The following is a 10,766-nucleotide window of genomic DNA, read 5'->3' as shown; positions in this document are numbered from 1 at the left end:
TGCATCCATCCACGGTACAAAAAAAAAAAAAGTCTGGAGGCAAGATAGCTCTGAGATTTTTTATTTTTAAATTGAAAAAAGGGAAACAGAAGAACGCTCCTTCTCTGCTATAAGAGACCTCTCTTCGTCGGGGAGGTGTGTGAGAGTTGAGGAAGCGCTGAACGACGAGAATTTTCCTCCGCGCCAGCTGGCCATTACTCCTCCTCTTTCCGCTCGGGGCCCTCTGCTCCTTCGCCTTCTCTCCTCGCCCTGGCTCATCTCTTCTTACTGTAGTTCACCCTCTCCTTGAATGACACAGCCCGGAATGTCTAGGTATGGGGTCGTGCCTCAGTTTCTCCATCTTGCTCAGTCTCCAGCCACTTGACTTCTTCTGGCGGCCCTCCCTTTCCCGTCCCCCCCCACCACGCCCCCTTGGTGGAGGCGGTTTCCCTACCACCACCCGTAATTACTATCTGCCGGGTGGCTGAATCTGGGCGAGGCGCCCCAGTCAGCGTAAAGGCGGGCGGCGCTGAGGCTACGAGAGCTGGGAGTCAGTCACTGGGGGCCAAGCTTTGGAAGAAGTCCCCTGGATTATGCCCTGCACAGGATGGTCGGCCCCCACCATCCTGCAGATTCCCGAAGCCTTCCCAATCCGGTTTCCATGGTGCGCACCCTCTGGCGGCTACTTGGAGGAAGTAAGTTCTTGGAAGTCCAGGGTCTGAAAACCTGCGTGGGCGAGGAGGGGGATGAGAAGACTGAGTCTGGTACCTGAGCCTCCTCGTTCTCCCTGTCCAGGCATCCTCCCCAGTTTAGGAGGAGGAGATGCCTAGATGAGCACACGGAGAAGCTGCCCAGGGCCTGGCGTATTAATAAAGAGAAAGAACATCTTGTCACCAGGCATGGGGTCTCTGGCCCTCTTCAGTGTCCACGAGGGAGGTGAGGACTGTCCTGCCAGAGTCACAGCTTACTCTCCTGCAGCTGAGTTGCGGCCGGACTTCCCGAGTCTGAGGCTTCCTGTTGGGCACACTCTAGATCCTGAGATGGCTCTGAGTCCTCAGGATGGTGTTTTGCCACCAGCAGCTGGTATGTGGCTGTGCCAAGCATGGCCCCCACTAGAGAGCCCACCACAGGAACCCACCACCAACCATTGCCAGCACTGCCAGACAAGAACAGAAGGGAGATATCAGGGTTAGTCCCTTAGCCTTCCCTCTGAAGAAGTGAAGGTATTCAGAAAACTCCCTAAAGCAGTGTCTGGTGAGAGACACCAGAAAGAGTGTTGTGGCACCAAAGCATAGCACTCAGAGAGGAGGAGACCCTAGGAGAGCTTGATCTTCAGGGATTATCTCATACATGCATTTTGTTGAACACAAGCTCTAAATCTTACTGTTTCAGTGAAAAGGGTAAAAGGAGAGAGAGGGGACAAGACATAAAGGGAGAACTAGGGCTTAGAGGAGGCTCAAACTGTCCTGAGATGCCAAGAGAACTATTTAAAAGGAGAGAGCTGGAGACCCAGGGTCAGAGCCCTTAGCAGGGGGGTGTGAGTGGAAGGACAGCACCAGGGGAGGCTACCTGAAGACTTCAGGGCCCCAGCCAGCTACGTAGGTGAAAAGCCGTGGGTCGAGGTCCTGGACAGGGTTGATTGGGAACCCACAGTTGGCACCCGTGGATAGCATGTCGGCCAGGATCAGTAACCCCACTACCACAGGCTCCAGACCTGCAGGCACTCCCTTGTTCCGTGTCCAGGATGGCCATCCCCACCATCAGCTTCCAGGTGCCCAGAACCTTGGTGTCGACAGAGGCAGGGGGGCTCCCATCAGCTGCCAGGTGCGCCACCTGCCCTATCTCACCCAAACACTCCAGGCTGCCACCCCATGGCATCTGACTTTGTGCAACTCATGCAGCTGGGAAAGGCGAGATGCAAAGATAAAGTCAGCCCCACAACCCACCCAGAGCCTAAACAGCAGGCCGAGCTTCCAGGGGGAAAAGGGCAAAGGTTGTGGCTTTCCCAGGTCACCCTCTTATTCCTACCTAATCCAGGAAGCCATTGCTCAGAGACAGATAGGGGGCAGGGTAGGTGGCAAAGATGGAAGCCGTCTCCTTGGGACCAGTCACTGTCAGGCTCCCACCTGGGTAGTTCTGTAGGGCATCTGTAGGGTAGGGGACACCCAGGATTTCCATCTTTGCTCATTCAAAACTGCTCTAAGGCATCGTTAACCACACACAGGTGCCCCCAACCTTGTTCTCTGTTACCGTGATAGAGAGCATGCTGCTGCTAAGTCGCTTCAGTCATGTCTGACTCTATGTGACCCCATAGATGGCAGCCCACCAGGCTCCCCTGTCCCTGGGATTCTCCAGGCAAGAACACTGGAGTGGGTTGCCATTTCCTTCTCCAATGCATGAAAGTGAAAAGTCAAAGTGAAGTCGCTCAGTCATGTCCAACTCTTTGCGACCCCATGGACTGCAGCCTACCAGGCTCCTCTGTCCATGGGATTTTCCAGGCAAGAGTACTGGAGTGGGGTGCCATCGCCTTCTCCAGATAGAGAGCATAGGGGACTCCAGAGGCACAGAACGCAGACAGCAACTGCACCAAGGAGTAACTGAGAAACCTGGCCCAGGGGAGGTGTCCCCGGAGGCACATGGGCAGGGAGAAGGCTGGATTCAGGTGGGCCCCTTCAAGGATCAAGAAAAGAAAACCAATATCCATTAAGTGTCACTATCAGGCACTGTCACCAGTAACACTGCTATTCCTCCCCACAACTCTTAAGTCAAATGTTACTATTCTCATCACATGCGTTAGGAGCTTAAGCGACTTGTTAAGGTCATGCAGTAAAGCCAAGTTCAAACCTGGGTCTGTCTGCTCTTTCTATTCCAGTACTCGATGCAGTGTGAGTCTGAGGAACAAGCTGGTGAGGTCTTAAGCAAAGATGAACCCTAGAGGGCTTAGGTAGGAGACACAAGATGAGTGCATTTACTCATGATGCCTTGCCATAGAGCTCTGTCTACCTGAGCGGAGGATTAATGTGAAGTGGGAGGGCGAGATGTAGAGAGAGAAGGGACTGGACTGGGCCAGAGGCATATCTCAGTCCAGGGCACTGGTCAAGCTCAAAGAGATAATGTCTGTGAGTCACCAAGGGACCCTTTTCACTATTACCAAACTCAAGTGCACATCATACCCTATCTGATGACCAGACCTCACCCTACTGACCTGAGACATTACCATTCACATAGATGGCTAGCATAATGCCCAGAGAGCCAGCCAGAAACACGGTGAAGAAGTTTCCTTTGGTTCCTCCACTGGTGACAGCCTGGGCCAAAGACCCCTGTATGAGGAGCTGGTGGAGAAAAGAAAGATGAGGAAGACGGAAACAAGAATAGGGAGCCTGGGAGACCCATAGGAGAGAGACACTGGGAAGAGAGGGGATGGCCAAGATTGATGAACGGACTTGAGGGATCAGCAAGAAAAAACAGAAAGGGGGAAAGAGAAAAGATGGGAGAAACAGAGGGAGAGTAAAGGAAGCGAAGGAGGGTAAGAGATGGAAAGTGACAGGAATAAAAAGGAGAAGGTAGGGGAGGCATAGAGGAACAAGGGCAGGAAAAAGAGGCTGATGGAGGCGTTGTCCTCCTAGTGCACCCAGAGGAAGAGGTAGGGAGCCTAGGAGGAGCGCACCTCCCTTCTTTCCTCCCCCTCGATTAGACCACCTACCATGAGCACAAACACAGCCAGAAGCTCCGCCAGGCACTGCCGGGCCAGGAGGCTGCGGATCCGGAGCGGTCCTTGACTTCAACCAGAGACTGAATAGAGACCATAGTGGGGAAACCCTGTCCCTGGTCACCACTCTCTCCATCTGCATAGACACATTGTTGCTACATAGCTCCTGCCTGTCAGGGGCAAAGATAAGGAAAAGACTTTAAAACCAATTAGCTCAGTTACTGACCAGCAGCTGATGTCTGCCTGTGCATGAGTGGAAGCTCGGGAGGACAGAGATAACAAGAGAATGTGGGCAGACTGTGCACAGCCAGAGTCTGGCGTTTGCCCAGTCTCTGTCTCCTCTGTCTCAGCCCCAGGCCTCCCAGGAGTAAGTAGCCTCCCCTTGTGCTGACAGACTGCGGGGAGTAGCCTGCTTCGTGGGCATTAGTTCTCTTGGTCCTCAAACCAGCTGTGGAAAGTGGTAGTAGAGAGCTCCCACTCTACTACTGTACCGAGGATGGGGATGCACTACTGAGACAGCCTTAGACTTCCCCAGGCCACACGGCTAGTTAACAGCTAGGCCAGGTCTTCTGACTCTCCATCTGATATTCCACAGTGCCTCTCCTGTGGAATGTAAAGTCTTTCCCCCAGCCATTTGGATGCCTGGAAAATTTAACATGCATCCAGGGAGACTGGACTGAAGACCGTAGGCTGCAGGAGTAAAGCCCACCTCAGGAGCGCTTGTAATCGCACCTTAACTAGAGAATGCTCTACCTTGTGTCTCTTGCCTTGGCTCCAAATGAGGGCTTCATGCCCCCACTGGGCTCCACTTCCCCTTCTCTGGATGCTTGCCACTCTTATTCTGTTTAACACATAGCCACTTGCTATGTCTTCACATTTCAAGCCTCTAGTTCAGATTCATTCAATGATGAATCAAGCTCTGGCCCCTACGGAAACATAGTTTCTGCCCTCCTAGAGCTGATGCTCTAGTAGATGGAAGTACTATACATAGTCATTTTTTTTTCCTTTGCACCATGCCACATGTGGGATATTAGTTCCCTGATCAGGGATTGAACCCGTGCCTCCTTAACCACTGGGCCTCCAGGAAAGTCCAATATACAGATTTTTAAAAATATATATCGTTTACAAGGTTCTTGAGAGCTGGACTATGTAACCCCAGGGGCAGGGGTGGGGGTGAGGGGCTCTAGCACAGTCCTGGGCACATCTCTGTGAAATAATACTTCCTTCCTAGGTTTAGTGGCTATTATAGTACTCCACCCAGGTCCCCTGTTCAGAGCCAATGCACCCATTCCCCAGCTTCTGGGAATAACAGACACTGAGAGCATGCAGCTTTTGCCCTCATGGCAGTGACTTCTGTGGCAGGAAACTGCTTCGGCCAAGGTCATGTGCCCTCCTACAGGGCCCAGTGAATGAATGGTTGATGCAGGGATTCAAAGACTAAGCAGAATTTGGTGGTGTTGCACATAGACCTGGATGCCAAGAGTGCTGGGTCAAACGAAGTGGAACATAAAGTTAGATATGGAAGGATTTATTGATAAGGGAGCACTCTCCTGGGACTTAGGATTTAAATCCTGGCAAGATCCCCCTGGAATGTGGGATGAACATTCTTCTCGAAGGCTTGGGGAAAATGATAGCTCATGCTAAGAAAAGTAAAAATGTCTCAACAACTCATTTATGCTGATGACCATTATTGGAAAAGGGGAGAATACTCAGACCTTCTGAGGATTTTTGGACAAAGTATCTGAATTAACATTGACAGTTGACAACCCAAATTTGTACCATGGCCCCTTGTTAGAGAAGTAGCACAGGGGGCCCAGATAATAAATGGAGTCCTGGGCTAAGGTCTGGTTCAAAGGATATTCACTAAGACCAGGGATCCACCAGGTGGTCACTTCCCCAATACCCTAACATATGATAGCAGTGGACATCCTTTGGCGTTGCAGAACACTCATAGTGGTTTTTGACCTGTAGAGTAAGTGATGAAGACCAACTAGATGCCTGAGTCTACCCAACATCAAGAGAAGAAATAAAAACAATACCACATCCTAGGGAAAATGGAAGAGGTTAGTGCCACCCTCCAAGACACAAAGAATAAAAGAGAGGCAGCCCCTTTCATACCACCAGTTTGGCTCTTAAAAAACTGGACCGATCATGACAGATGAAAATGGTCTACCATAAACTTACTTAAACAGTAACTCCAATTGCAATTGCTGTGTCCCAAATGGTAACTTTACAGGGCAGTTTAATGCCGCCTCTAGTTGGGAGTATGTAGTCATTAATCTGGCGAATATGTTATTTTCCATCCCAGACAGGTCAGAAAGGAGGTCCACAAGCAGTTCCATCCACATGGGAAGTCTAGCAATATACACTTACAGTCTCACCCCAGGACTGTGTTAACTCTCTGGTCCTCTGTTGTAATAGAATCTGAAGGGAGCTTGACTGTTTGGACATTTTGAAAAACATCATATTGGTCCACTATACAATGGACCTTTGAACAACACAGGTTTGAACTCGGTGGGTCCACTTATATATGGGTTTTTTTTCATTAAATATATATTATAGTACTACATTATCTGCAGTTGGTTGACTCCGTGGACACAAAACTATATATACGGAGGGCTAACTGTGAAATGATACTTGGACTTTTGACTGTGCAGATGGTCAGAACCCCTGACCTCTGCATTCTTCAAGAGTCAACTGTATATATAACATCATGCTAACCAGATCAGAAGAGGACAAAATGTGAAAGTATATTGGAGGTCCTGGAAAGATACATGATCAGAAGGTGGGAAACATTCCCGTAAAGGTCCAGGAAACTGCCATATTGGTGAAATTTTCAGAGGTCCAGTGTTCTGGGACATGTTAGATATCCTCTCTGAGGCAAAGGACTGATTGTTGCACCTCATATCTTCCACCACTAAGAAAAAACACATTACCTATTTACTTAGGATTTAGGAGAAATATATTTCACACTTGAGAATACAACTCTGAAAAATTTACTAGCTGACAGTGAAGGCTATCAACTTTGAGTGGGGCCAAAGCAAAAAAGGCCCCTGCAGTCATATGAGCCAGCAGACCTAATGAGACTAGAATATCTGTAGTGTGTGTGCTTTGGCAAGCTCTACTAGGAGAATCATAATGTAGACCCACAGGGCTATGGAGCAAAGCCATGCCATCTGCAGCGAGAAATACATACCATTGAAGAGAAGCTCTTACAGTTAGTTCATCAAGTGACCCAGTAGCCAGAACCGCCCATCACAAGCTGGACTCTACCTGATCCTCCGTGTCATTAGGAAGGGTGGGCCCAGCAAGAACACATTGTAAAATGGAAGTGACATCTTTGGATTTAGGCATAAGTAGCATCAGAAAGCATAAGCTAGCAGAAAATAAGTGACCCAGACTCTCATGTCATTCAATAAGCATCTCTCTGTCTCAGCTCACATGACCCTATTGAGAATCATCTTCTTCCATTTGGACTTCTGTAACGCTCAAAATTCTCCAAGCCGGGCTTCAGCAATATGTGAACCGTGAACTTCCTGATGTTCAAGCTGGTTTTAGAAAAGGCAGAGGAACCAGAGATCAAATTGCCAACATCCGCTGGATCATCGAAAAAGCAAGAGAGTTCCAGAAAAAACATCTTTCTGCTTTATTGACCACGCCAAAGCCTTTGACTGTGTGGATCACAATCAACTGTGGAAAATCCTGAAAGAGATGGGAATACCAGACCACCTGACCTGCCTCTCGAGAAACCTATATGCAGGTCAGGAAGCAACAGTTAGAACTGGACATGGAACAACAAACTGGTTCCAAACAGGAAAAGGAGTACGTCAAGGCTGTATATTGTCACCCTGCTTTTTTAACTTATATGCAGAGTACATCATGAGAAACGCTGGGCTGGAAGAAGCACAAGCTGGAATCAAGATTGCCAGGAGAAATATCAATAACCTCAGATATGCAGATGACACCACCCTTATGGCAGAAAGTGAAGAGGAACTCAAAAGCCTCTTGATGAAAGTGAAAGAGGAGAGTGAAAAAGTTGGCCTAAAGCTCAACATTCAGAAAACGAAGATCATGGCATCTGGTCCCATCACTTCATGGGAAATAGATGGGGAAACAGTGGAAATAGTGTCAGACTTTATTTTTTTGGGCTCGAAAATCACTGCAGATGGTGATTGCAGCCATGAAATTAAAAGACGCTTACTCCTTGGAAGGAAAGTTATGACCAACCTAGACAGCATATTGAAAAGCAGAGACATTACTTTGCCAACCAAGGTCTGTCTAGTCAAGGCTATGGTTTTTCCAGTGGTCATGTATGAATGTGAGAGTTGGACTGTGAAGAAAGCTGAGCACCAAAGAAGTGATGCTTTTGAACTGTGGTGTTGGAGAAGACTCTTGAGAGTCCCTTGGACTGCAAGGAGATCCAACCAGTCCATTCTAAAGTAGATCAGTCCTGGGTGTTCTTTGGAAGGAATGATGCTAAAGCTGAAACTCCAGTACTTTGGCCACCTCATGCAAAGAGTTGACTCATTGGAAAAGACTCTGATACTGGGAGGGATTGGGGGCAGGAGGAGAAGGGGATGACAGAGGACGAGATGGCTGGATGGCATCACCGACTCGATGGACTTGGGTTTGGGTGAACTCCGGGAGTGGTGATGGACAGGGAGGCCTGGCGTGCTGCGATTCATGGGGTTACAAAGAGTCAGACACGACTGAGCGACTGAACTGAACTGAAACTTGTTCAGACATGAGTTGGCGTGGTATGTGGGTAAAAGCCAAAAATTGACTGTTGCTGCATTGCAACCCATCAGGAGTGGCCCTAAAAGATAGTGGTGAGGAGAGATCCTTCCAAGGGACAGAGATTTAGACAGTACATCTGATCATCCACTTTCTGTGGAATGAGAAGGTGAGAATATACATAGTCACAACTAGCCTGGTAGTCTGGTCAGGGGCTTGAAAAGACAAAGAATGAAAGATTAGGGACAAGAAGGCCTGAGGATGAGATGTGGATGGACATATAGGCATAGTCTTGAAGTGTAAAGGTCTTTCTAACACACGTTAACACCCACCAAGAAAGCATCCATTGGGACGTCCCTGGCAGTCCAGTGGTTAAGACTCTTGCTTCCTCTGGAGGAGGGGGCGCCTGTTTGATGTCTGGTTGGGGAACTAAGATCCCACAGCCTCACTGCTCAACCAGAAAAGGGAAAAAGAGAAAGAAAGCATTCATCACAGACGAGACACTAAACAACCAAGAAGGCAGGAAGACTTAGCCACTGTCCATCATCAACCACCCAGTTCTGTGTGATGGATACACTGAGTAGAGTGGCTGGGGGTAGCACAGAGGTTATCCATGGGCCCAGCAGCATGAGCTCCGACTCACCAAGACTCAGTTAGCTACTGCTGCTGCCAACATGCAATGACCAGTAAAAATACAAACACTTACAGGACTTCCTGGTAGTCCAGTGGTTAAGACTGCAAGCTGCCAGTACAGGGGGCCTGGATTCGATCCCTGGTCGGGGAGCTAGGTCCCCCATGCCCCAGCTAAGAATTTGCATACCGCAACTAAAACTTGGTGCAGCCAAATAAATAAATAAATATATATATATGTATATATATATATATAATATATGTATATATAAAATACTAGCAGTGAGCCCCTAACATGCTGCAGTCTCTTGAGGAGAAGAAGTAGATAATTAGGGATAAGTTGGGGACACTAGATTTCCCATCACTTTTGACTGGAATTGACACATATTCTGAGTATAGGCTTGCTTTTCCTGCCCATAGGGTCTTGCTAATACCACTCTATAAGGACTTATAGAGTACTTGATCTATTGATATGGAATCCACATTATAGAATTTTAGACAAAGGGATCCACATTACAGTAAAGGGGATGTGGCAGTGGGAACATGACCCAAAGATCCATTGATCTTACACTGCCCCACCCAGAGGCCACCAGTCTGATAGATCAGTTTGCTGACCTCTTAAAGACACAGTTTCAAGATGAAATCCCAAAAGGATGAGGTACCATCCTCCAGAATATAATATATACCCTAAATCAGTGGCAACTGTATGATTCTGTATCCCCAGTAGGAAGATTACATGGATCTGGGAATTGATTGCATGGATGTAGGATAGAAATCAAGTAGCCTCCACTTATCCTCACTCACAATGAAACGTGGGGAATTTGATTTTGAGGTCCAGAAGTCCTGAAAACCAGAGATGTAATGCTTCCTCCAGGGGTCACAGTAAGAATCCCCTTATAACTTTGGGGTCTTGGTAGCAAGAGACCAGCAGGCAAGAAAAGAAGTCCTCATACTGGCTGGAGTAATTGACTATGATGAAGGATGAACGACTGCAGCTACATGAGGGAGCCAGGAAGAAAATGCTGGCATTCAGGTCATCCACCCTTGCTGTTCCTATGCTCAGTTTTAACAGTAAATAGAAAAACATAGCAGCCACAGCCTGGGAAGGGCATGGTAACCAAGGGCACTCTCAGGTGAAGGCCGGGGTCATCCCACTATCCAGCTGCCTAGACCAGCAGAGGCGCTCACCAAAGATAAGGAAAATCTAGAGTTAGTGGTGCAGAAGAGGGGATAATAAGAATCCATTAGAGCCTCAAAACCAATTGCAGTAGTTAAGGCTGTAGACTTTTCCACTAAACATTCTCTTAAATTTCCTCCAAGAAATAAAACCAATCAGAGTCCTATAGAAACTTTCCCCTTAACTGGGTAAACTAACCATAAGTATGGGTCTAAGTAGTGGTAGTGGTAAATGGTAGTAGACACCACAGTGCTTCACCCAGATCCTTGCTTTAAGATCGTGAGCCTATGTCCCAGCAGCTGGGAAGATCCATTGCTGACGGCTCTCAGCTGCCTCCCAACTGGAAATTAGCTCAGACACATTGAGCTGTCTCACTCTATCCCAGAAGGTTTCCTGAAGTCAACAATGGGCTGATTCAGGGATACAAAGTCCAGGCCCCTTTGCCTTTTCAGTTCAGTTCAGTTCAGTCGCTCAGTTGTGTCCGACTCTTTGCGACTGAATGAACCGCAGCACGGCAGGCCTCCCTGTCCATCACCA

The 10,766-nt window shown here is 48.2% G+C and overlaps 1 protein-coding gene across 1 annotated transcript; it reads right to left on the bottom strand.

The window, feature by feature from the left end:
- Positions 1 to 54: 54 nt before the first annotated feature.
- On the bottom strand, positions 55 to 4,479 carry AQP10 (aquaporin 10). The gene is given in 8 exon segments (XM_005898757.2): positions 55 to 1,135; positions 1,549 to 1,716; positions 1,718 to 1,761; positions 2,008 to 2,128; positions 2,514 to 2,649; positions 3,185 to 3,311; positions 3,683 to 3,758; positions 4,442 to 4,479. Coding segments are annotated over 8 exon segments (909 nt in total). The 3' UTR covers positions 55 to 936.
- Between the last annotated feature and the right edge of the window lie 6,287 nt (positions 4,480 to 10,766).

The sequence above is a fragment of the Bos mutus genome, chromosome 3 (genome assembly GCF_027580195.1).
Source record: "Bos mutus isolate GX-2022 chromosome 3, NWIPB_WYAK_1.1, whole genome shotgun sequence".
Taxonomy (NCBI): Eukaryota; Metazoa; Chordata; class Mammalia; order Artiodactyla; family Bovidae; genus Bos; species Bos mutus.
The sequence above is the reverse complement of the archived record's forward strand: the minus strand, read 5'-3'. Positions and strand labels throughout refer to the sequence as shown.